General features: G+C 40.6%; 2 protein-coding genes across 2 annotated transcripts; both read left to right on the plus strand.

Annotated features, from left to right (window-relative positions):
• The first annotated feature begins 102 nt into the window (after positions 1-102).
• On the plus strand, positions 103-7,849 carry stra6l (STRA6-like). Its single transcript, XM_084373600.1, has 18 exons — positions 103-183; positions 408-480; positions 1,888-1,988; positions 2,185-2,315; positions 2,423-2,543; positions 2,765-2,810; positions 3,013-3,138; positions 3,515-3,588; positions 3,736-3,844; positions 3,956-4,109; positions 4,344-4,419; positions 4,531-4,612; positions 5,068-5,116; positions 5,227-5,344; positions 5,438-5,557; positions 5,881-6,044; positions 7,136-7,279; positions 7,577-7,849. The coding sequence occupies exons 1-18, from the start codon at positions 158-160 to the stop codon at positions 7,816-7,818; spliced, it is 1,956 nt and encodes a 651-aa protein (XP_084229726.1). The 5' UTR covers positions 103-157; the 3' UTR covers positions 7,819-7,849.
• A 541-nt stretch (positions 7,850-8,390) lies between these two features.
• tdrd7a (tudor domain containing 7 a) lies at positions 8,391-22,073 on the plus strand. The gene is made up of 22 exons (XM_084341445.1): positions 8,391-8,670; positions 10,007-10,225; positions 10,481-10,625; positions 10,773-10,890; positions 11,523-11,615; positions 11,988-12,028; positions 12,659-12,696; positions 13,254-13,418; positions 13,710-14,444; positions 14,605-14,792; positions 15,017-15,209; positions 15,525-15,636; positions 15,804-16,015; positions 16,280-16,414; positions 18,148-18,231; positions 18,399-18,533; positions 18,719-18,829; positions 19,635-19,818; positions 19,999-20,144; positions 20,387-20,580; positions 21,053-21,213; positions 21,315-22,073. The coding sequence occupies exons 2-22, from the start codon at positions 10,022-10,024 to the stop codon at positions 21,545-21,547; spliced, it is 3,627 nt and encodes a 1,208-aa protein (XP_084197571.1). The 5' UTR covers positions 8,391-8,670; positions 10,007-10,021; the 3' UTR covers positions 21,548-22,073.
• Positions 22,074-22,839: the final 766 nt, after the last annotated feature.

Raw genomic sequence — 22,839 nt, forward strand, 5'->3', positions numbered from 1 at the left:
ACAGAGAGAAATAAAGTGTTGAATCCTGAGGTCAAAGGTCAACTGTGTGAGTCACATGACTGAAACCAGGAAACAGAGAAGTGGTATGAATTCAGTTGCTTCCTCAGTCTTTACGGCAGAGCAGAGACAGAGCCTTTAAGACTTCAGTGACCTGACGATGATAACAACCCAAGTGGAACCTGAGTAAGTACGGACTGTAAATACTCTGCTCCCTGCTGCTGACGTTACGATGCAGCTCTGTACGTTGTTACTGTCAGTCGACGGGTGAATGTTTCGCAGAGTTCACGAGCAGTTTTGTATCAAGACAGAGCAACAGTGAACCTGAACCTGAGCTAGTTCAATCCATCCCATTCATTTCTGCCTACTTTCACTATAAAATCCTGTTTGCATTGTCACTGTGTCTCCAGGGTCGACAGAGTTCAGGACTGTCAGAATGGCATCTCTATGGAACTCTTCCTGCATGTTTCGCTCATACCAGCAGTGAGTTGTCCATCGATTTAACCTGCGATATGAAACCATGTATATCCAGAATGTCAACTTGTCTTGACCAAAAAATAACAGCTTTGAGACACTGTATTTGTCAGGTGGTCAAATGGGCTTAAAATGGTTTGCTCAGTTTAAGAAAAAGGTTAATTTTCTCAACAATAAATGTGTGCTCACTCAGTTTTACTGAAAAATGAACCATAAAGTTGTTTAATTTTCGCATGACAACGAGGAAAACGGAAATTTAGCAGCACATGCTGATGCTTTATGCATTTTTGGTTACAGTTTATAGTAAGGGCAGAATCATATCCTTAACTAATGATTAACTAACGCATGACTCGTGATGATTTTAACAGATGCAGGATGTAAACATTTGCTTTTTAAACATAAATACACTAATACTGTGACGTGAATAAACATTTATGTAAATGAAATCCAGCTAACTTTAAGCATTTCAACTCGTGTATGAAGTAAATCTGTGAATCAGCATTCCTTAATGATCTCCTCAGGTTATAGTAACTATATAACTTGTTAATGTTGAGCAACAGGACTTTATGATACATCCTATGTCAGTTTATTCACCAAATCATCTAGGTCACGCGTTAGTTAGTCATTACTTAAGTTTATGATTTGTACCATTGTTATGAAGTGTTGTTTGTTATTACTCTGGAAAACAGCATTTTAAGTTTCTGTAATCACATAACAGAGGATGTCTAGAAATATAATTACACTACACACTGAAAAAGAGAATTATCAGAGCTATCTTTCTTTATGGCAAAAATTAAACTTGTTAATTTCATCCAAAAACATTTTTTCCAGTGTACAACCACGCTGAAAAAAGTGTACTCACTGACTTTCAAAAACTGCCTCAGTTGATAACACACATTAATGTAATTTAAGTTAACAAGTTAGATTAACACAATTTATTGTGTGTTACCAACTGAAGTTGTGTTTTTTAAGTTGGAGCTACAATTCTCTTCTTCAGTTCCAGACCTTAAACACAACACAGGTGTTACTACAACACCTTCAGTGAATGAGTTTGAAGAAACAGCTGCATGATCAACGCTGCTTTGATAGGACACTTGCCAAGCTGGTGATGCAAAGTATAAGGTTCAGATATGAGACCGACATTTTACAAAGTCAGCCCTCAATTCAGTGGATGACTCTGCCACCTCGGACACACAGTATCGATCAACTTGTTGGTGACCAGAGGATGCATCTACTGCGGTTTGTGCAAGGTAAAATCTCCTGACTGTGACTCTGAAACCTAAAGAAACTAGCTCGCTAGTCATGAATAAAACAAACCGGGCCCATCCCCCCCTTTTAAAATCAACAAAAAGCCGACAGCTGCAGTGATGCAAACAAAGCTTCTGTTGAAGTTTGTATTGATTTCTTGTCCTGCAGGTGTTCATCACAGGGATACTCTCATTCCTCCAGAAGAGAGCTAAAACACTGGGCATCGACCGCAGGCTGCCCTTCCTGGGAGGACGTTTTGCCATTGTGATGTAAGTCAACGGCAGCAATAACAACTACGTGTCAGGAGATAAAGTAACAGCAATATGAATAATGTTTCCTTGTTGTCATAGGCAACAGTCTGGATTATCTAACATCCATCCTCTTCTTACTCTCATGTATCAGGCTACTTTAAGCAGCCGTGTGCTTTTGTGTGTGTTTATAGTTTTTGTCATGACTGTGTCCCAGTCCTTTAGACACTATAGGCAGCCTCAGTAATCGTTGGTCCTATGGGTTTGCATTCGGTGCCGTGTCCTCCAGCGTCCTGCTGCTCTTCTCTGAAGGCTACATCCCCTTCACTCTCCCAGCTTGGGCCAGAGGTACTCCCATTGTTGAACACTGTGATACAGGCTCTATATTCAAACCCTGCAGATACAAGATCTAATCATGTTGACTGATGTGGTGTTTCCCGATTCTCATCCTTCAGCTATCGTGTTTCTGATCGGAGCATTAGAGGTGGGCCTAGTCTATTTCCCCTTCTTTGCCTGTCTGTCCACGCCTTGCAGAGCAGCTGGGGCAGTGCTGGGAATACTGTACTCTCTGTGCTGGTAAATGTTTATTCATTATAAATCCAGACATACATGTTTCACAATGTGGATTAGAACAACAAAAGGTTTATTTCAATAGTTTGTTTCTTTTACACAACTTTGTAAAATGAGGGTTACTTCACACAAAATGATAAAGAAACACTTTCACAATATATGAAAGACTTTGGGCTGTAGATGGACAGATGAGTGGGTTTATTTTGTGTCTCTGTGCTTGTTTGTAGGATCATCATTATGGTCTGGGATACATTCACCTGTCCCAGTGGTAAGGTAGGTGAGTAAAACTCATCAAAGTGCAATAGTGCTTGTTGCTGTGTGGCTTGTGACCAAGTAACCAGCCTCCTCCGTCCAGATTATTGTTTCAGCCTGCAGCTAAATGAATGAGGCTCTTTATGAAGACTTGCCTGTGGGTACTTTGTTGAATATCATGGAGAAAATGGACAAATGAATAACTTTGTGTATGATTTTAAAGATTCTGGGTAAACACCAGAAGATTGTTGTCCAGTGGCCCTGCATCCTCTCCCTCGTCTTCCTCTTGGGACGATTTATCTACATATTGGTTAAAGCTGTTCGAATTCATCTGCAACTGGAAACAGAGGTCAGCGTGCCGGCGTAAAATGATTGAAATGATTCTTGCTGTTTTTTTCCTCTTTTATTCATCCTTTTTTTTTTGCTTTTATTTGTTCTCATCTTTATCCTGTTTTATTGTCCTGTTGTTGTAAACATTTACACACCAAATCATGTGACAATGTGAGTGTGAGGACTAATCCTTTGCCAGGATTCACCTAGAATATCAATATCAATATCAAATATTTTAAAAATACATAAATATTTAATTGAAGGTACAGGAGTGTGACTAAAAATCTACCATTACTTCACGTTAAATAATCCAGTTGTAGAATGATAAAATAAATACATCTTGAATCTTTTTCCTGTTTTTTTCCCCCTCGATAATAAACTGCATCTGCTGCCAGGACCCTGAGGAGCTGATTGAGCAGCACCAGGTGCAACATGTTAAGAGCCTGCTGAGGAAACCACCTGCACACAGGTAGATTTTCAGTTCTGTCGGTTGTTTACAAAAAACTGTTAAGTGTAGACAGATTTACCAGATTTCAGATAGCACTTGAAGGCAGCAACACACAGTCATGAAGACACACACCCACAATCAGGTTTGACCCTCCTTTCTGTGTCGCAGTGAGCCCCTCAGCTGGTTCCAGAGAAGAGTGTATGAGTGGGACCCCCACTTCAAGTTCCCAAACAGGATCATCGGCACTGCCATTATATCCCTCATAGGCCTGTATACGGTATAATGAGACAGCCCTTTCATTATGTCGAACCAAATGTCTCATCCAAACTCTTTGCTCTGGAAAGTGATGACTCAAACATCTACAAATTTGTCTTATTGCATTTTGCAGATGACCCTGGCCGACTACAGCGTCAGTAATGTGGCTTTTGACCGAGTAGAGAGGTGGAAGCAGACACTAGAATACCTGGTGACTTCTTGTAACCAGACTGAAGCTCTGGCACCGATGATACCACAGCTGGAGGAGTTCATCGACGTGGCCAGGAGTGAGTTGGTCTGCATGATTCATGTTCCTTGTGGACAGTTCTGTCCGGCTTCCTCCTTCCGGATTCTGAACATTTCTCATAAGAATGAGCCAAAAATCAACTCCTCACTGATAAATCAAACAAATCACATTTTTGTAATCGATTTTGGAACATGAATGATTTGTGGTTGTTTATTTATGGTCCTAAAAACCGTGTGAAACAAGTTAAGCCTTATTGTGATGTCTTTTATTCCAGAGTCTTGGCTCGCTACCACCATCTTTGCTAGTCTCAACTCAGTAGCCTACACCCTCCACGTCTTGGCATGTTACAGGTAAGAGAAAGTTTAACTAAAAACTGTAGATTTCAAGAGTTTGGACGATATTACAACAAGTTATAATAAAACCCGACATAAATAAGTGTCATTGTGTAACTGTCCACACAGAAAACACTTGAAGAGACTGTGGAGAGGGCAGAAGGGGTTTCTTCCTGAGAAGTTTCACAACCCTAGCTCAGCTGTCAGTGTAGTAAGTAATGCGCACAAACACACACACACACGTTCAGCAGATGGCAGTAATTCTAGTGCAAATCAAATTTCACTTGTTTCACTCAAAATCAGCTTACAAGTGTGAGATCAGCCCTAGTATAACTGTGTTGATAGGTCAAAATGTGTGTGTTCATCACAGTGTATGATCTGTGTGGTCCTCATATTGTGGAACCATAAGGCCGCTGCACCCCGCCAGCTTTGCCAAAACGCTTCATAATTATCACAAATGGCTCTCAGGCATCTTGACGGGAATTCTGGCTAATTGTACGTGCAGAAACAGGCTCTCGCATACACACATGTCTGCAAGTCTGAACTATTCAAATGTGTGAGCATGTATTTGAATGTTTGAATATGTAAAGGACACACACACACACACACACACACACTTTTGCTCAATAGACTTTAGGATTGCATTTTCTCATTGAATTTTCACAGGCTTCCATCACAAGATACTCTGGTTGGCAAATAGCATTTACGTTGTGGGGTAAGTTATTCATTTTCTTAAAAACATGAATAATTGTTTTTGTCCTATCACACAGAATAGTCTTGATTACATAAGCTAATAAGGATGTCTCTACTGCGTTTCCCCTTCAGGCTACCTGATTGTCCATTTTGTCCACTTCCTGTTTGCCATGCTGTTTGTCTATGCTGTGGTTATTCCTATACAGCATGGCAGAGTACTGACCATGCTCAGCAACGTGGGAATTACAGTGTAAGGCTGCTTTCCTTGTGGTTGCTGATATATAATGGGTGGTTAGATCAGACCAAGTGGCTGATTGATTTTTATTTCTCCTGTGTCTCTCAGCCTGACCATCGCCCTGGTGATCGCCCTGGTGATTCTCCAGGTAGTTCTGGTTCAGATCTTCTTCCTCCAGGACAAAATGTCTCCCACTGATAAAGAAAAACCTCTGGCTCTCAACAACAGGTGGGTGACCTATATCTACATCTTACGTAAGTGATAAAACCATCACACTGAAACAAAGGTCCCATGTCAGCAAACAGTGACTGTTGAAAAGGGAAGTGCTGGTGATAAAGGCCAAATGAGATAATGAAGTCATAAAACTTTCTCTCTTACTTAATAGAGTGAAGTAGCTTCAATGACTCGCTGAAACAAGCAGATACAGAAAACATCTATCATGGTGTTTAACAGTGTCAACAATCCCCTTAAGAGTAACAAGTGAATATATTTTAAAGTAAACCTGCACTGTACAGTAACCTGGAATCACAGTTTCTCTTCCTCCTCTTCAGGAAGGCTTTCCACTGCTTCAACTACTTCTTCTTTTTCTACAATGTGGTGATGGGGATCGGCAACTGCATACTGAGGTTGCTGAGCAGCATTCTGGCAGGAACGTGGCTGGTGTCACGCATAGACCGGACCATAATGCAGAGAGGATATGAAGGCATGGATGCCGGTAAGCTCAACTTCAACTGAGATTCATGTGAGACAAAAGTGAAATAATGTTTAAAGGATATATTGCATATTTCAAGATTTACCACCATAAAACAACTATACTATATAAATACTGTTAGTGATACTGGTATTAACCTGCTTGCATCCACATCTTCCAGCAGATGGCAGCATTTCACAGTGTATCAGCGGAGTTGCTGTGTGTCTTAAAGGGTAACTCCACCAATTACAGGTCTTGGCAAGTATTACTGCATATGTGAAAAACTGCATATGTGAAAAAAAGTAGTATAAAGCCTTTTGTGGCTCCAGAAGAAGCTGCATGTAATCTGATAAATTGCCTCCAGTGATGTCACTCAGTGGTTAAGTTGCATGGTGGGTAATGTATGCCATGTTTTGTAAAGGAAAAATAATGTGTGGAATAAACAGCTGATTTCTCTGGTTCTGCTGTATTGATTGTGATCATTTGTTTTGAAACTGTCCATAATGACTCCAACATTGTTAGATGAGTGCAGTACTGGACCAGATTACTACATTACCCACAATGCAATTTAGCCACTACTTTCTACTGCTTTAACATATGCAGCAGTAAAATTGGTGGAATTACCCTTTAAGACAAAAAATATAGTAATAGTGTGATAACTGTAGAGAAATGTAGATATGTATCTTTTTTTTATTATTCAACCTGGATTATTAAATTTAGAAAAATGTTTCAGTCATGGATGATGATTAGTGCCGGAAATGAACAATTTTAGAAGCTATTTCAAGAGAGAAATAGAGAAAAAAGAAAGAAAAAGAGAAAACTAGACAGCTGGAAAATGTAAAATATCAAAACTAATCTATCTTTTATGAGATTAACTTCAGAAGCATTTAGAGCTGTTAATTGAAGCAGGGCGAACGACCTTTGTTGCGTTTGTTGATCTTGACAAGTGTGATAAACTTTATATTAAAGTGTAGAATTCATATGTATACATCAGTTAACTATTTTTTTCCTCAGTTGTGCGTCCTCCTCAAACACATATTGTTAAATTGCTACAGTGTTATCTCCTATCCATAGTGTGTGGATCTAACAGTAGGCCTATGCCTTGCATGTTCCAGGCTACAGCACTTGGGTTGGGATGATCTTTGCTGACCACTATCATAACAATCCAGTCATGGTGTGTTTCTGCCAGCTGCTGGTCTCCAACACGCTGGAGAGACACGCTGCATCTTCATATTCAACATTCAGCAACACGCCATCTGGTCAGTGTGTGTGTGTGTATGTGTGTGTGTGGGGGTGGATGGGTTGGTTTGTGGGTGTGTGTAGAGCTCTTACATGAATAATCATTCACTCTATGATTACTGCATCCACCTCTCCAGTATCTTCTTTTAAATTACCTTTTGAAATGCACTTTGTTGCAGTTTTGTTTGATCCTGCAAAATTTCATCTTATACAGAGATTTATATGTTTTATCAGAATATCTTTTTTTTTTTTTTTTTATCATTTGCATGTTTATTTTTTCCTTATTTTCAGTTTACTAACTTCTAATTTATTTTCAGAAACCCCTGTAAATAGTCGGGCCAGGAGGCGTTGGATGCTGCTTTACACCTTACTGAGGAACCCTCGTCTGATCCTGCTCAGAAAGCACCACGTCTCCTTATCTTCATCGCGACGGACATCATCATCTCCACACTCAGATGCAGTGTTGCAGGCTTGGGTCATGGCCTCTCAAACACAGAGTCACCAAGCAGCGTCACAGTCACTACCAGAGTTTGATGTCATACCGGCAGAAGACTGTTAAAGAAACATTTTCTTCGATTCTGATCTTTTTTTTTTTTAGAGGATTTCCATGATGTCCAAGGGACACTGTGGTGTTTTCAAAAGGACCAAAAAAAACAAACAAACCCAAAAACAAAACGAGGAACAACATCTGACTAACAAGATATAATGTTGTTTATGTGTTCAATTAATTGGTCACTATTCCATCAGGTCAGAGGGAGCATTTATCATTTGTAATTCACACCATTGGCATTTGATTTATAGTCATTTTGAGAACCTGTACAATGGCAAGCAAATTATTCGAGTTTGAAATAAAAAAAAGTGGGACAGCTGCATTGATGTGATTCACTGTGTGGTATAAGTGGGCCTATAATGCTCTTAATGGCTGACAGAGAGTTGGATGAGGGGTGGGGAAATGTGTTTATTTATTTATGAAGACCTATTTATTTATTTATTTGTGAAGGCCTATTGATTTATTTATTTATTTATTAGGGCATTTTTATTTGTTTGTTTGTATTTGTTTGTTTTAAAAATGGAAAACTGAGTCTCACTTTCCAGCAGTAGGGGGCGGTAATGCAACATTTCGGATGCAAACCGCTCTTAAACCAACGAAGAAGAACGTTGACTTAACGTTTACAACATCCTAAAAAGCTTTCAGCTAAAAGAAAATTAATCCAACGACCCTTTCTAGAAGATTCACAAGTTGCTTGATCAACTAAAACGTGGTATCAGTTGTTCATTAGATAAGTTTGAGGCACATTTAAAGTCAACATTGGCAGTGACCTTCTGAACATGTGTGGGCGTGTGCGTGATTTTAAACGCTGCGGAAGAAGAGTCTAGCAGTTTGGCTACCGTTAGCAGGCTAAAGTTACAGGTAAGGCAAACATGGAAACATCTTTATTTTTAATAAATGTAAGCTCACGTCGCAAATGTTTTTTTTCTAGTTGGTGACGGGTTAATTGTGGGCCGAAATAAACTTTATTTTATGGCTAGGTGCTAGCTGCAAACGGGCTGTTAGCTGTTAGCTAACGCCCACATCGACCATCTCGCGACGATCAGTTTGGCGATAGCCGGAGGACGGACAGGGCCTGATGCCTCCGTGGACGCTGAGTCCGAAAATGAATGTCCAAGATTCACGAATTTGTTGTTTGATTATCTTGATTCTAGTCTCTATTGTCCTGAACTGCTACACTTCAGTGTTTAATCTCGGCTTTCACAAATAACGTCAACTACAAAAGTAATCAGGAATGTACGGAGCCCCCCTGGTGTCAGTCGAGAAAAAAAAAGCCCTGTACTAAACTGAGGGAACAGATTGCTAAACTTGCCTCCAACTGAAAGATGCGTTTGACGTGACAAACACAATAAATGCAACGTTACGAAAGCGGTCAATGTACAATGTTAAACACAATATAGCATTACCTGTAAGGCTACTCGTTAATATTGATACATTGACTTACCTGTGAGGTGCGGTGTGGTCGCAATGTTGAAAAGAAGTAGCTGACGACATATCTGTAGGCATGGGTTGCCAAGTGTATCAATCTGTTCCCTCAGTTTATTAAACTGTGCACAGTTTAGTAATCTGTTCCCTCAGTTTAGTAAACTGTGCGCACAGTTTAGTAATCGGTTCCCTCAGTTTAGTACAGAGCTTTTTTTTTCTGGACTGACACCATGGGGGCTCCGTAGGAATGTGTTGACAACAAAGTGGCTTAATATGAACGTTTTGTTCACATTGGAATTATTTCGGGGGGAGAAAATATCCTGCATCTATCCAAGATTAAATAACTGGCTCATAGCTACACAAATTATTCATTGTCAGGTTTGACTGTCACAGCTTGCATTTTGCCATAAATGTCACAGGCTCCCTTTCTCTAATGTTATGCTTTTAAATTTTCTTAACAATGTTAATGAACGGATGAATCGACTGTCAAAATGTGAAGTACCTTCACAAACTCCCATACAATGTTGAAGCACTTTACTTGGAGTCGTGTTACTTTTGTATCATATTGTCTCCAAAAGTTAAAAGGAACGTAGCACTTACAGGTTGAGCGTAGCTTGTTCCCAATGATAATGACACAATGCTTTGGGAACAGTTATCAGGGCGTTAAAAGTACAGCAACATCGCCTTTTGATTGATCCTTCAGATGTTGTTGGTGTACTTGTGCAGTTCAAAACCATACTGAGTTATATTTTCTGTGCTGTTTTTGTTTCAGTGTAAACTTACCAGTATGTCGGACAGCGAGTCCATCAAAAAAATGTTGCGGTCTGTGCTCCAGTCCAGCAAGACTGGCGTGTCTATGTATAGACTCCAGTCAGAATACAAAGATCTGTGCGGAGAGAGCATCCCGCTGAAGAAGCTGGGCTACTCAAAACTCGAGGACTACCTCCGAAGCATCCCATCCGTGGTCCGCATTGAGTACTGCATGGGTGAGGTGAGGACTGTTTTCTTTTTTTTTAAAAAAGAATGATATTGTCTGACCGAGTTGTGATTTTACTTTGCCTGACATGGTGTGATTGATATATTTTTACATTCATGTATTGTACGGGCAGCTAGCATGAACACAGAATTGAAAATCTCAAAAGAAAAGTTTGTACTTCCTAAGATTTAGCTCAATCCTCAGAAGTGTGCTGAATTTTACTTAACAATTTTATGAATTTCTAAGTGTAACAATGAACCTGCTTTGTAGATTAAATGCTTTGCTGCAGTGTGTCAAGAGACAGCCCACATTGCTGAGTTGGTCGCCAGACAGAAGAGCTCCAAGAAATCTGGCCGCTCCCAAGTGGTCAATTGCAGGATGAGGTTCAAACCTTCCAACCCATACATGCTCAATGGTAGGAGACACACAAACAGCTTTGTTTCTTACTTCAGGGCTCTGTCTCTGCAAAAGCCTTCGTACTAAGAGAGTAGCAACACATTCTGAACAACTTTGCCTGTAACCCACCACCCTTTGTTTCACTCTGACCTCACACTGCTTCTAGTGAGGCCAAGGTCTTCTCTCCGCCAACCCTCATCTGGTGATGCCTCTAACTGGATAGCTAACTATACGCGGCCCCATAAACTCAACTACAAAGGCTGCAGGTCCTCAGGAGACTACAGGTGACCAATATCTGCTGTCAATAGATATCTGCTGTAGCTGCTATTAGTGATATTCTTCAGTTATAACCCTTTTTTCTTGCATATCAGTTTTTGTAATCCTAAATAGTGTTTAATCTTTTGTCTGTGCTTTAACTTCTCACTCTACCACTTTTCACACATTAAAGTGTGTTTATAGGTCTTGGGGAGCACCACTGCATATGTGAAAAAAGTAGTGTAAAGCATTTTGTGGCTCCAGAGGAACCTGCATGTATTTGAGAAATTGCATCCAGTGATTTCACTTAATGGCTTAAATGCATAATGAACAGCTCAATAACGAATGATCAAAATCATGTAGCAGAATCAGCGATATCACATTTAATCCACACATTCCTCTTCCCTTTTTCAAAACCTGGCTCCTACATTACCCACAATACAACATAGCCACTAAATGACATCATTGTCAATTTATCAGATTACGTGCAGCTTCCTCTGGAGCCCCAAAATGCTTTATACTACTTTTTTCACATATGCAGTAGAACTCCCCAAGACCTGTTAACACACTTTTTAATGTGTAAAATTGGTTGAGTTTCCTTTTAAGTGAATTGAGAAATGAATTAACCAATGTTGCTGCATTTGTTTCCCTTAAACATCAGGCAGTTGGACCCAACGTTGAGCTCCACTACCCCTGTTCAGCACAGAGTGCCGGCTCCGCAACCAGCTGTAAAACAGTGTGCCGTGCCTGAAAGGTTAATGTACACATGCAGGCAAACCTTATGCAGCTAACCTGGTTCTTCTATATACAGTGTTAATTTTTGACAGCTATATATATATTTTGAGTTTACAAATCAAAACTACACACATATACAGGTTAGCTTGCTAGCACCACTTTTTAATAGTATGTAATGCTAAAAATATTGGTCATGGTTCATTTAATGTGTTAGCAGTGAGATGGGAAGACATTTTTGAATATATTTTAATAGGAACCCTTAAATTTATTGAAGCAAGAACCACTGGACCAACCTGTATTAACTTATTATTGTATCAAGAACTTCAGCAAGATGTTTGTATTGAATGACATGAAGCACATTATGCTTTAAATACTGCTATGTTGCCAACAGAAAGAAGATCAGCTTTTCAAACTGCCACCAGATGCCCAAAGGTATGTGGGACCTTCTTGGTGTGTATCCTCATCATCTTTGAATATAAATCAGGGTTGAAATAGCTGGATTATTCATTCAACAAGGTGTTTTTTTTTATCATATATTGTTTAATATTTCCAGGTTTTTCACCCTGTACATATCCAATACTTGTCTTTCATAGTACAGCTGCACATGGCCTAAAATAGATAATTCAATATGAAAAAATACCCCTTTACAATTTCTATATTGTCCAAGATAACTCAATACCCTTGGCAATTTTACTTTATTTTATTTTGATTTGTTTGACAGCTAGTGGAGCCAGGATAACACAGCATCACAATAAACATGGGATCAGATAAATTGTGCTTCATATAGCCGATCGATTTGAAACAAAAAAAAACTCTTTATTGGCCCTAGTGATAATCCAGCAGATCAGCTTAGTTGTTATATTGTCCAATCGCTGGGGAGTAAAAGACAGCACTGATAACTTTTTCACTTGTCATTGAGGAAGTAATTGCAGACCAGTTTATCATATTAATTTTGTAAAACACTGATCACAACAAAAAATGACTATCTGCTGAATTAATCTGCTGCATCCTGTTACTGACATCAGCACTTGTTAACCTTCTACATTGCATAACTTTTCACAGAGAAGCCTGCTGAGGTGTCGACACCTAACCAATCCCAGGTACAGACAGAAATGTTCTGTGTTTCTATTCTGCACAAAATGACATGACAGCGTACAACTGAAGGGGGCAAGCTTTTCCTCACTCGAATCGAGGGTCGAAGGACAGAGGGTGTCGTCTCTGTACAGATTGTAAAGCCCTCTGAGGCAAACTGTGATTTGTGAATTTGGGCTATACAAATAAAATTTGATTTGATTTGATTTGATTTGATTTGAATTGCACCGCATTGCATTATGTGTTTTCCTTATTACTCCCCTATAAAAGCTCCAAATTTAACTGCATAGACCTACTGCTGTTAAAAAAATGACATTCAATGAATTGTTGCTTCTGGCTGGTAGCACCCTGAAGGATTGTAATGAAGTCCTACATTAGACGAGCAGAAAATTTGTCAGTGTTTGCCTTTTAATACGTCAATCCTGTGTTTATGTATGCAGCACTCATGCCACACCCCCAATCACTGATGTAACTGCAGTCATTTTCTGTCATCCCTTTTTAATTATTAGTTTATTTTGTAATTTGTAGTTTCTGTTTTATTTATTTGAATTGTGATTTTCCTCAGTCATATAGTGAGGAGCTGGTGCAGAGCAGAGTAAGTCAGCTCCTGCAGAAATACTGCAGTGGATTGTGGATGTCTAAACTGTCGGTGGTCTACAGAGAAATGTTCAGTCAGGAGCTCCACCCTCAGGCACTTACAGATTTGGAAAAGTGGACAGACATCTGTGTGGTGAGTCAGGAACTTTTATTTGTGCCAATAGTTATACCCCCAGTCAAATAAAGTAGGTATTGTGAAGCCTCATAGGTATAATGCCTCATCTATCTTTTGGGGGGGGAATTATCTGATGCTGTTTAAATACACAAGTTGATAACAGTGGTTGTTTTTTCCAATTGTAGATGTATGTTCATTTACTGTTTTTTTTCCCCCCCCCCGAACCTGTACCCAACCTCAACAGTAGTTGACTGGAGTTAAAGTCTCTTTCCTTCTCTTCTCTGTGTCCGGCTCATCTGGCCTTCACAGGTTGAGAAATCTTCCAGCACCCACCGAACTGACTGCCTCATCTACCCTCCTCAGCCTCCTAAACCTTCCACTGTCCCTCAACGAATCACCACTCCGCCAAAATCAGCCACTGATTCGGGCACCATCACCACACCCATTTCATCACCTCCCTCATCAACTGAACAGCCTTCCACTCATGTCCCTTCTTTCCATGTTCCTAAACTTACAGCTTCCCCCTTGGCTAAGCCCAACTTCATTTTTCCTTCACAACCTGTCACTGCCTCTTCAGGCAAGCTGTTGTCATCGGTCACACTGCGCAGCCCTGCCCTCAACCCAGCTCTTGCTCCCTGGCTGCCCACATGTATCAATCTTGCAATTAATGCCAATGGTGGATGTAAAGATAATCACAACTTGCCTACAGCTACTCTCAACCCCAAACAAAATGCTCCACCACTGGCTTCCCCCTTGCAAACCGGCTCTGACATTTTACCCCTTTTGAAGGTCACCTTCTCCCCTACTTCCGATTCTGCCCCTTGCTCCCCCATAAAATCTTCCACTGTCGTCGTGCCAGCTGAGGTGCGTCAGAGAATAAAGGAGCTTCTGTCAAAGAACAGTCATGGTCTGTGGGCCCATGCTTTGCCCAAACTCTTTATGGACACTTACAAGGTGCCGTTCCCTGAAGAGATTCTGGATAACTTGTCCCTCTTGCTGGATATATGCACTGTGGAGTACCCCATACCACACAACAAAAAGAAGGTAAGTGAATGAGGTTGCACAGCTTGTACCAGAGTTAACACAATGTACAAAAGGGCTGCAACAAACAATTAATTTCATTATTGATTAATCTGCTGGTTATTGTGTTTAAATATTTGTATTTATTAACGTGTTTGTCATTGATTCTCTGTCCTGTGGTCAGGCCATCCTGTATATCTACAACAGTGCACACATGGAAGCCACAGACGGTCAGGAGTGCAGTCGCCATCCTCTTCCTTCTGGTCTGGAGGTCGTGGGTTCTGTGATGCCACCTCCTCTGGTTCGTCCGTCAGAGCAGTACCCCTCTGTGCTGATTACTGATGCCAAGAACAGCAATGCTGTTACTATAAGGTGAGGCACACATTATTGTTAGACATGAATGTAATAGTCCCTGAAGCTGGAAACAGCATTATTTTTAACACAGGTACAGGAACAGAAGAGTAGTCCACCTACTAAAAAAAAAACAACCTCAAAGCTTTGTGAGGAGTGAAATATGAGCAACCACTCACATTTGATTTGCTAATGCAACATCTAGGCTACGGTGTTCGAGGACTAATGTTTGTCTGTCCATTCAGATATGTAGGTGAGAGCTACTCCAATGCCCAGGAGGCCATGGAGGAAGCCATGCACTCCTTCTACAGCCGAAGCTCTTCGCACCACACTCTGTCTAACCCTGTTGTTGGTCAGCTGGTAGCAGTCAGAGGGGAGGATGGAGACGAGCTTGCCAGAGCGCAGGTCATGGAGGTTATGGGCTGTGACAAGGTCAAGGTAACTTGTTTAGTTAGTTAAATAGCTTGTAGACCTGCTCAATGTTTGTTTTCTTTGTTAAGTGTCTTTGAGTGTTCAGAAAAGCGCTTTATAAGTCCAATGTATTAGTGTCATGAGATGACTTTTGTTGTGAATTGGCGCTACACAAATAAAGATTGAGTTGTTTGTAGGTAGTTGTCGATTTGTTTTTACTAACAATGTATGTTAATCAGTTTCAAACAGATTCATCATTTTAAAACACAAATCCATGCAAAATCTCAAGCGGTGTGGTTCTGTGTTTTTGTAGAAATGAACTGTTGTGTGTCTGTTTGCCAGGTGTACTATTTAGACCACGGCTTCTCTGTGGAAACCAGTGGGACTAATCTGCTGGAGCTGCACCAGGACTTCTTATCACTGCCATTCCAGGCTACTAATGTTAGACTTGCAGGTGCAGACTTTTTCTTATGTAACTGATGTGGATCAAAGATGTTACAACAGAACAGACAAAATGTTTACATTGGCCAGTGGACAACATGAGTCAGGGGTCACTAATAGCCCTGATCCTCTCCCTCATCCCTCATCTTCCCACCTGTCTTTACCTTCCTTACCTCCCAGGTCTAGAGGCATTTAGCTCCCATCCACTGGTGGTGTCCTCCTTAGACAAGTTGGCGGTTGGAAAGATCCTGCTGATGGAGGCATTAGAGCCGTGTCAGCAGGGAGAGATGCCCTTGGCAGTGCTGTACGACACTTCTCAGGATGATGACGTCAACATCAACGCCACCTGCCTGAAGGCTCTGCGGGACAAGACCATGGACAACCCTCTGACTGTAAGAAGGGTGGCGCTAACTACATGTGTAGTGTGCTGCATGTATGAAGCCAATTAAATGCCAGTGGAAGAGCACTTTCTCATATTTTTTATTTGGCTCTGCTGTACTAGCGAGTGGTGCTTTTGTACTGTTCTCATGTTGATGTACAGTAGACACAAGTAGTAGAGTTTTATTCAGTTGCACTTAAAACCAACAGATTGTGAGGTCTTCACTGACATCACTCTCCCCGTTATTATCTAACATGAATGTTTCTGTCGCCTCTAGGTGAATGCCACCTATCAGGACGTGTGTGTCACAAATGTGTGTACAGATAGTATCATCCACTGTCAGCTGCCCTCCAGAGGAGTTGCAAGACTCGGCAAGTTGCTGGAGGAAACAGAGGCCATCTTTACCTCCCAGGTAGACAAGACTTTAGGAGTTCATGAATATCTCCATTTTAGTACTAACAGACAGGCTGCCTAAAATAACAGCTTCAAAAACATGTTGATGGTACAGTGTCTTGTAATGGGGAGAATGGTGTCTCTGTCTCAGCCACTCCGCCTCCCCATCACTTGTTTCTGCACTATGTAACTTCAGAGAGAGGGGAGGATAACAGCGTTACATACATGTTTACTTCAACATATGTTTTCAACACATAACATAGTTATGATGTAGTGAGTTTTGTTTGTAGTTAGCACCTACATTATGTCTGACAACCTTTTACAGACCTGGGATTTATATTTATGACAAAAACTGTGGGGGGCTCAAAATCGCACAAATGACAATTTCTTCATAATGTTGGTTTAACAGTGTTGTACAAAATGTTTAGGTTTACAGTGAATTGAATTATATTATTTGATAGGTAGGTATAAAGAATACCAACAGTGTAGTTTTAATATCACTTTTGTACGGAAGCCCTAAAGGGCCATGCATTCATACATTTTATTTCCTCCGTTTTCCCGTGATAACGAGTTAATTTCATTTGTTTTCTCGAGATCTCAATTTATTATCTCGAAATAACAACTGCCGTTTTCCAGTGATAACGGGATAATTTTCTCGAGATCTCGAGATAACAAAACTTTGTTTTCCCGAGATAATGATATAATTAATTTGAGATCTTGAGATATTAAATCATTGCAGGAAACATCATTCAGAGGAGCAGGAGCATCGATCACAGCATCACATATCTTTTCAATCAAGGCCTGACACAGGCTTGAATAGCATTATGCTATTACAGATAATATACACATTAGTGTGCGTAATCTAAAAAGACGGTTAGCGAGGCTTCAGCTATATCAGCGGCGCAATCTAAAGTGAGCCTGATGTCGTTGTTAACTACATAGCAGACCAGCTACGAGGTCCCGGGCATCTCCATAATCTCAGGCCTATCATATCACAGTCATTATCTCGAGATCTCGAATTAATATTGTTATCTCGGGAAAACAGAGTTTCGTTATCTTGAGAGAATTATCCCGTTATCTCGAATTAATTATATCTTTATCTCGGGAAAATGGCAGTTGTTATTTCGAGATAATAACTCGAGATCTCGAGAAAACTAATGAAATTAACTCGTTATCACGGGGAAAGTATTTGGTTAATGCTTTATAAAATCCGACCTGTAGGTTGGGCTCTACACCTTGTTCTTAAGAGCTGAGCTTGTGTTGACAGAGGCAGGCAAACAGTGTTTTACAGTCATTGAGATGTGATCTGATAAAAGCAGGGATAACTTTATCCAAATATTTAGATCAATAGTAAACCCAAACTGCATCACAAACAAAACACTGTTGTTGTAAATCTCTGACCTTTTGAGCATGTTGCAGTTGATGCTACAACCCAATCAAAAATGTTAAAATAGGCAATTGACAGGGAATGATCAGCAGCTGCCAGCTGATGTCCCTGACTGGGATGTGGCTACATAAAAGTGATGTTAAGTAAAATTCACTGATTCCCAATGCATACATTATGGCCTCCTTGATCTCTCTCTCTCTGGCTGTCCACTTACTTCTGGTCGATGACTTTGACCTCTCCCCAGTCGATGCTGTGAAACGTATTGGTCTGGTGTTCACAGATTGCTGTTGTTTATTACCTGTCTTTATTTTCTCTCTTGTATAGGGTTTTTTATAGTTTTCATAACTAGTAATTGTTCCTTCCAGGTGACTCCTGAGTCCCTGGTGTCTAGACCCTACAGTGGCAAGTTCTGTCTCGCCCGCTACAAAGGAAAGTGGTCCAGAGTGGAGGTAAGAACAGCGTCAATCAAATGTATTTCCTTTTAAAAGCTTAAAATTAAAAGCCTTAAATAAATTTGGACATTGAAAGTACTGGGATATTGTTTAGTTGAGCAGACAGTTTCAAGTCAAATGTCTCTGGCACCCACTCACTCACATGTTGTTGCTCTTGTTTTCAGATCACCACCATGTACGGCAACAGAGTGATGGAGATCCTCTTCATTGACTTGGGTGTTCCAGCAACTGTAGAGGTCACAGCTCTCAGAGAGTTCCCCCCTCTTTTCCTCAAACAATTCATAGTCATCCCACCACAGGTCAGTTGTTTGTGTGTGCTCCTGTTGTGGGAGTAGTTGCACCTTACTCAACCAGTTCAGTAGATGGAGAAGAATCCTTTGCTCTTCATGGATTTGAAACTCTTATCTATGGTACTTCAACAATGTTTTATTTGTTTTGAACCCATGTTCCAAACATCTGTACTTGTTTTTGTTGCTTTCTTCAGGCTACCAAATGTCGCCTGGCTGACCTCACCGTTCCACAGGGGGACTGGAGCCCTGAGGCTGTTCTGTGGGTAAAGGAGATTGTCCTGCGCTCTGACGACTGTAAAATGAAGGTAACATACAGTTAACACATCTAAATTCAATATTCCCACAACTCTATTTCCCACAATGATTGCTGCCACAGCACAAACATGCAACAAATAAAGCAGGAAATTAAACTCAGTGGCCACTTTCTCAGTCACACTTCTCCTCCCATTAATGCAAATATCTTGTATTCATGTGGCAGCAGCTCTGCATAAAAATGACATGATAGAGAGGTTCAGTTGTTGTTCAGATAAAATTTCCAAATTGGAAAGAAATGTGATCAAAGTGATTTCAACAATGGAATGTTTGTTAATACCAGATGGGTTGAAATCAGTGTCACAAAGCACGCGTCATCTCAACCTCGTTTCACCAACATGAAGATGAGTTCAGTGTACTCCAGTGGCCTCCACGGTAATCAGATCTCAGTTCAATAGAGATGTGGTTGAACAGGACAATCGCAGCATGAACGTGCAGCTTACAAATCCGCTTTAACTGTTTGATGCTCACAGGGATGTTTGCAGCACCTTGTGGAATCAGCCTGTTCTGGAGGCATAAGGGGTAGTAGTCTATTAAAAAGGTGTACCTAATAAAGTGGCCACTCAGTGTATGTTGATTATAAAGGCTTGACTATTTGAAGCATACTGACAGGGTGTGTGGAGCAGCAGCAGTTTTGTTGATGTCGCTCCAAATATCCCAAATATAAACACTGCAAATCAAGCTTACGAGTACGGCCTTGTTAGAGAACAGCGTGAAACAATCTCAACGGCCTCAAGGTCACTCTAAGTTTGTGTACATGTGCCTTTTTGTTTTTTCTCCATCTCTTCCTCATTTGAGATCTTGAAATTGGAGCAGCACAAAGGGGACTGGCTGGTCTATATGTACCTGTTCATCGGCACTGACAGTCAGCAGCTGGACAAAAGCCTCAACCATCAGCTGGCCCAGTCAGAGCTGTGGCACAAACTCACAACACGGAACAACAACAACGCAGTCACCAGCAGTAACAGCAGCATGGATACAGGTATAACTGCGCATCACAACAGAAAGTGCCTTTTGGGGCGGTTCCCACCAACAGTCAGTATTTGCATACGTAAACAAGTCTGGTCAAACCTCCTCCAAAGAGTTTTATGGGGTTTTATGTATAGTGCTAACTCAACATTAATTGAGGGTGTTTTGCATTCCTGTTTTTCCACGTTTCTAGCTTACAGTGCTTTACTGGAGAGGTTGACTCTTGGCAGCCTCTCTGGGCAACCTGTTGACAGAGCAGGAAACTCACCTCTACCAGACACGACCACCAAAACCACGATGCAGCCACTTCCGCTGCCTCCCCCGCTGGAGCTCCCCCAGGTATGTGGAGCTGGACAGACTTTCTCTAGTGGCCCACTTATGCATGTATGTTGTGGTCTGTCTTCTCCCATATTATGATTCATAATTCGTAAATGTGTGCATAAAATCTAAAGCTGTTTTGTTAGGTTGTCACAATATTAACAGTCAGCAGATATAGAATAGATATTCATGTCTACACTGTCACCAGACTACTAGTAAGCATTGTAAGGAACAATTAACAGTAACACACCTCCTTCTTTCAGCCCGGTCAGAACATGGATGTCTTCGTGCCAGTGGCCTGCCACCCTGGTCACTTTGTGCTGCAGCAATGGCAGGATCTGCATAAGCTGGTCGTGTTGATGGGGGAGATGATCCTCTATTATAACCAGACGTGGAAGACCAACACCGCCACCAATGTGAAGAAAGGAGAGGTCTACGCAGCCAAAATAGACAAGAAGTCGGTGATCAATGTGTTTACACCTGACGCAAATCTGCCATATAGCTTACCTACTATGTTCTTTCATCAGGGACTATGAAAGTAGTAGTCATGCTAACATCCTTTATGTAACATTTACATTATTATGACCACAAGAAGTCAAATTAACACATGATAGAAATCTCATAATTAAACCACAGGGGCTCCTTAAACAGTAGATGGTCTGATAAGATCTTGGAGCATTTTGCCGTTAAACTTTACATACAAGGAAACATTTTAACAGCATAATGCTTTAGGATAATGCATTCATACTGATAGCAGTTATTCCTATATGAATATCTTGCTTATCCTTGATTGCCTGTGCACTGATTGCATATATCTCAGAAATTATTGGTGATAACCTGTCTATTTTGTGCCGATTAACAAAATGTAAAAAAAAAAAAAAAGACGATGCTATTGTCTGATGGCTTAACTTTTGCCTGCTCCTATCTAGTTGGCACCGCGTGCAGGTGAAGGGGATTCTGACCAATGGGTTGGTTTCCATCTACGAGTTGGACCACGGAAAACATGAGCTGGTCCAAAGCTCTCTGCTCCAGCCCCTGGTGGAGGAGTTCAGACAGCTGCCCTTCCAGGCCATCCCTGCACAACTGGCAGGTGAGTCGGATTCTGTTTCAGTAAATTGAAACGCATAAAGGCAATGTAATGTTTGATAACACAAGGTGGAGCACTGATACCCTCTCCTGTTGGTTCCACAGGTATGACACAGCAACAGTGGACAGAGGAAGCCTCCATGTTATTCAGGAACCATGTGGAGAACCGTGCACTGGTGGCCCAGGTGGAGAGTGTGCGGGAGCTGTCAGAGGTTAAAGGTGAGCTGTGGGAACGCAGGCTGACAGTTTACCTGGTGGACACTACAGTGGAGGCCAGGGACCTATGGATTCACAGCATCATGGCTGACATCGGCGGTGACTTGTCTTCAGCAGCCTAGGATGCGTGTTGGGAAACGAACCAGCCAGCTGACTCTGGGACTGCATGTCGATCTCCCAAAATGTATTTTTGAACCAATGATTGTTTTTCTGGATCTTTTCATTTTCTAACAATGGTGACAGTGCGAAGTGAAGTTTTGGAGGCCAAAAGACACTTTCTTTCAGGTAATCATTTTGAAACAACCCAGCTCACTTTCATTCATCAGCATTTCCTTTGGTCCTTCAATTTAAGTCATCTCTGTGTTGCATGGTTTGTTCTGTGTATTATTCACAACGCTATTCCCTCATCTAATTTGTTTTGTTTGTTCCTTATGCATGCAGTGGTTTGTCTCATTTTACAATTACTTTTGTGTACTAACATTTTTACATTAATCTAACGGACATAACTGCATCTGCATTAATCTACATTGCTGTTAAAACACCACTGATGGGAACGCCTTGGTTAATATTATCCTGTGGTATTTGGCTGAAAAGAACAAGTTGTAATATTTGTTGTGTTTGTTTCAAATAAAAAGCTGTTCACGAGGATTTCTTCTATTAAAACATAGAGCCAAAGCAGGGTTTTCTTTGTCTCGAAGCTTTTGAAACGGTGGTTGTTGCAGTTTTTCTGACAATGTGAGCTGGTATCTCAGGATGAACTGCCAGCGAATTTAAGAGCTTTTGAGTGAAGTATCATTCTCTCAAAATGGATTTTAATATTTTACTTTAACACCAAATGTGCTGTCAAGTAGCAAATAACAAATCAGTATAACCCACCAGTAGTGAATGTGTGTTGAATGAACTATGTCAATTGACACACTGACCTTCCTTCTTTCTTTTTAGCACACTTTAATTTCATTTTAATAGAAAATTGAGTATATCCACTAACTAATACAAACAACAAAAACACTGTTTTTTGCTATATAAATTAGTATTTCACTTGGTTGTTGGATTGGAAGGTGGGTTGCAACACAAACGTGGTTCATGGCTGAAGAGCAGATAATAATGGATGGTGGTCATACAGCTGTGCGTTTTACTGATACTTACTGCTCCACTTTTTCATACGTTGGAGTTTTTTGTTTTTTTTTAATTCTTTTTGCGAGGGACTTTAACATGTAATTGTATGGAAGCCATTTTCTGCCAGTTAAAGAAAAAACGATGAAAACTTGATGGAAAAAAAAAAATATTGCTGAAGTAAATTAGAATTAAGAGATTAAAAAGTCAACATTTATTACTTTTGTCTTGATAACTCGTAATTTTGAATTTTTGTCGTCTATCCCATAATTATTAGTTTTAATATCAAGTATAACTTTTG

This window comes from Pagrus pagrus (assembly GCF_965226575.1).
Source record: "Pagrus pagrus genome assembly, chromosome: 2".
In the NCBI taxonomy this organism is placed as follows: Eukaryota; Metazoa; Chordata; class Actinopteri; order Spariformes; family Sparidae; genus Pagrus; species Pagrus pagrus.

Bases quoted from the DNA above. Each gene is read 5' to 3' on its own strand.
- stra6l (XM_084373600.1), top strand. From the start codon at position 158: ATGATAACAACCCAAGTGGAACCTGA. The intron at 3,139-3,514 runs GTCAGCGTGCCG...ATCTGCTGCCAG, and splicing joins ATCTGCAACTGGAAACAGAG to GACCCTGAGGAGCTGATTGA. The intron at 5,558-5,880 runs GTGGGTGACCTA...CCTCCTCTTCAG, and splicing joins CCTCTGGCTCTCAACAACAG to GAAGGCTTTCCACTGCTTCA.
- tdrd7a (XM_084341445.1), top strand. From the start codon at position 10,022: ATGTCGGACAGCGAGTCCATCAAAAAAATGTTGCGGTCTGTGCTCCAG. The intron at 13,419-13,709 runs GTGAGTCAGGAA...TGGCCTTCACAG, and splicing joins AGTGGACAGACATCTGTGTG to GTTGAGAAATCTTCCAGCAC. The intron at 18,232-18,398 runs GTAAGAACAGCG...TCTTGTTTTCAG, and splicing joins GAAAGTGGTCCAGAGTGGAG to ATCACCACCATGTACGGCAA.